Here is a 2,414-nt window from a genome sequence, read left to right on the forward strand (position 1 = left end):
ATCATATCAGAAAAGATTGCTTCATACATCGTTGGAAAGTCGATGGGGCATTGCACAATCCGAAGGGCATCCTTCGGTAGGCAAATGTCCCAAATGGACAAGTGAAGGTTGTTTTATGTTGGTCATCCGGGTGAATTGGGATTTGAAAGAAACCCGAATAACCATCAAGAAAACAATAGTGTGAATGCTTCACCAACCTTTCCAACATTTGATCGATAAATGGCAAGGGGAAATGATCTTTTCTAGTGGCTTTATTAAGCCTCCTATAGTCAATGCACATTCTCCACCCCGTGACAGTGCGGGTGGAGATATCATTCCCCTTGTCATCTTGTATGATGGTCATGCCTCCCTTTTTGGGAACCACATGAACCGGGCTCACCCATTTGCTATCGGAGATAGCATAAATGATCCCCGCTTCACGTAGTTTGAGGATTTCCTTCTTAACCACTTCCTTCAAAGTCGGATTCAACCGCCTTTGAGGTTCAATGGAAGAGGCATGATCATCCTCAGATGAATGCGATGCATACACAAGCTAGGGCTAATCCCCTTAATATCATCAATGCTATACCCGATAACACTCCTATATTTTTTTAAAATCTCAATTAATTTTTTGCAATGAGGTGTCATCGAGGTTAGCATTGACAATAATAGGATGTAAGCATTCATCATCCAAATAAGCATATTTTGAGAGAAGGAGGGAGGGGTTTTAGTTCTACCTTGGGAGGAGGCGTGGAACTCTCCTCCTTAGACTCACTTTTGATCGATGAGAGCTCATCCACGGCTCCTTGAGTCTCGGGATGAGTTTCACCTTCAAGGCTTTCAAACCTCCAAGGCACACAAAGATTCTCCTTCACCCACCTCCTCACATGGGTGGTCTTCATCACCCTTGTCTTTAATTACCTCATGAGACTTCACCAATTCATCAAGTTCGGAGTCCACCAAGTCCACACCGCCAAATCTTCTCTACCATAGGTTGCTTCAAAGTCTTTGAGAATTCAAACTTGTACTTCTCATTGGCCACCTCACATGTAATGGTATTATCTTTGCAATTGACGACCGCTCCCATGGTCTTGAGTGCCTCTCTTCCAAGGATAAGAGGAGTATGAGGGTCCTCCTCCATATCCATCACCACAAAATCGCAAGGCACAAACAAATTCCCAATCTTGATAGGAACGTCTTCTAACTCACCGCATGGGAATTTTGTGGACCGGTCGGCTAATTGAATCACCTTTCTTGAAGGTATCATCTCGAACTTGAGCTTCTTTGCAATGGATAGTGGCATGAGGCTCACACTTGCCCCAAGATCGGCTAGTGCACCCGTGGTCTCCATATCACCAATCTTGACCGGAAGAGTGAAGCTTCCCGGATCACATTGCTTGGTAGGCAAGGTTCTTTGCACTAGGGCACTAACTTGATGAGGAAGAGTGATACACTCATCACTTAGCTTCTTTTTGTTGGAGAGGAGTTCCTTGAGGAATTTTGCATAGGGTGGCATTTGAGTCATGGCTTCAAGGAATGGAATGTTGATGTGAAGTGACTTGAGCATAGCCATAAACTTGTTGTACTTGTCATTCAATCTCCTCTCAACAATCCTCTCGGGATAAGGCGGTGGTGGTTCAAACCTTGATGGTTGATAAGATGTTGATGGTTGCTTGTCTTTCCCAACTTCCTTGCTCTTTCACTACCTTCACCCTTCTTCTTCTCAATGATTCCTTCAACACTATTGTCAATTATTTGACCTTGGCTATCTCCATTGACCTCTTCAACCACTTGCTCTTCACCCTCCTTGTTGTGCTCCGATTGATCACTCCTAGGCCCCTCATAAGACTTTCCGGACCTAAGAGAGATAACTTTGATATGATGGGTGGTAGCCGGGTTGGTAGTAGGTTGGCCCGGGAGCTTCTCATTGGCTAGATTGGTCACCCTCTCGGCGAGTTGAGCCACTTGATTATCCATCATCTTTTGATGTGCGGTGATCCTCTTGATGCCTTTGATCCGCTTTTCGCTCACTATTGGTTATTCTTTGATCCATGGCGGATAGGCTTGATTGGATTCTATTGAGAGTTTCCATGAGCATTTGTTGATTAGGATCATTTTGCATGGAAGGGTTGGGTTGGAAATTTCTGAAATTGGTTGGGTGGTCCTTGCTTGAATGGTGCTCTAGGGTGATTGCTAGCATTTGGATTTGGAAAGGGAGCCATTTGACCCGTGTTGTGGCTTGGGCCACTTGCATCTTGAAATCTATTACCATAATTGGCATTGGGGGCTCTCCAATTATCACGTTGATTGTTCATGTACCCCATTGCCGCTACATGTTCGGGGTCTCGACCACCACAATATGATATATCATGGTTGGTACCCCCACAATTCTCACAAGAGAAAGAGTGTACTTGATTGGTGGAGGAAGATGAAGA

General features: G+C 44.7%; 1 protein-coding gene across 1 annotated transcript; it reads right to left on the bottom strand.

Annotated features, from left to right (window-relative positions):
* Positions 1 to 922: 922 nt before the first annotated feature.
* LOC110727302 lies at positions 923 to 1,959 on the bottom strand. The gene is made up of 2 exons (XM_021906863.1): positions 1,623 to 1,959; positions 923 to 1,506 (listed from the first exon to the last, which is right to left on the bottom strand). The coding sequence occupies exons 1-2, from the start codon at positions 1,957 to 1,959 to the stop codon at positions 923 to 925; spliced, it is 921 nt and encodes a 306-aa protein (XP_021762555.1).
* Between the last annotated feature and the right edge of the window lie 455 nt (positions 1,960 to 2,414).

The sequence above is a fragment of the Chenopodium quinoa genome, unplaced genomic scaffold (assembly GCF_001683475.1).
Source record: "Chenopodium quinoa cultivar QQ74 unplaced genomic scaffold, ASM168347v1, whole genome shotgun sequence".
In the NCBI taxonomy this organism is placed as follows: domain Eukaryota; kingdom Viridiplantae; phylum Streptophyta; class Magnoliopsida; order Caryophyllales; family Amaranthaceae; genus Chenopodium; species Chenopodium quinoa.

What these genes read in the sequence shown, in the direction of transcription:
- LOC110727302 (XM_021906863.1), bottom strand. Translation starts at nt 1,959, where the DNA reads ATGATGGATAATCAAGTGGCTCAACTCGCCGAGAGGGTGACCAATCTA. An exon ending in ACATCTTATCAACCATCAAG is followed by an intron (nt 1,507 to 1,622) that starts GTTTGAACCACC and finishes CATTCCTTGAAG; the next exon opens with CCATGACTCAAATGCCACCC.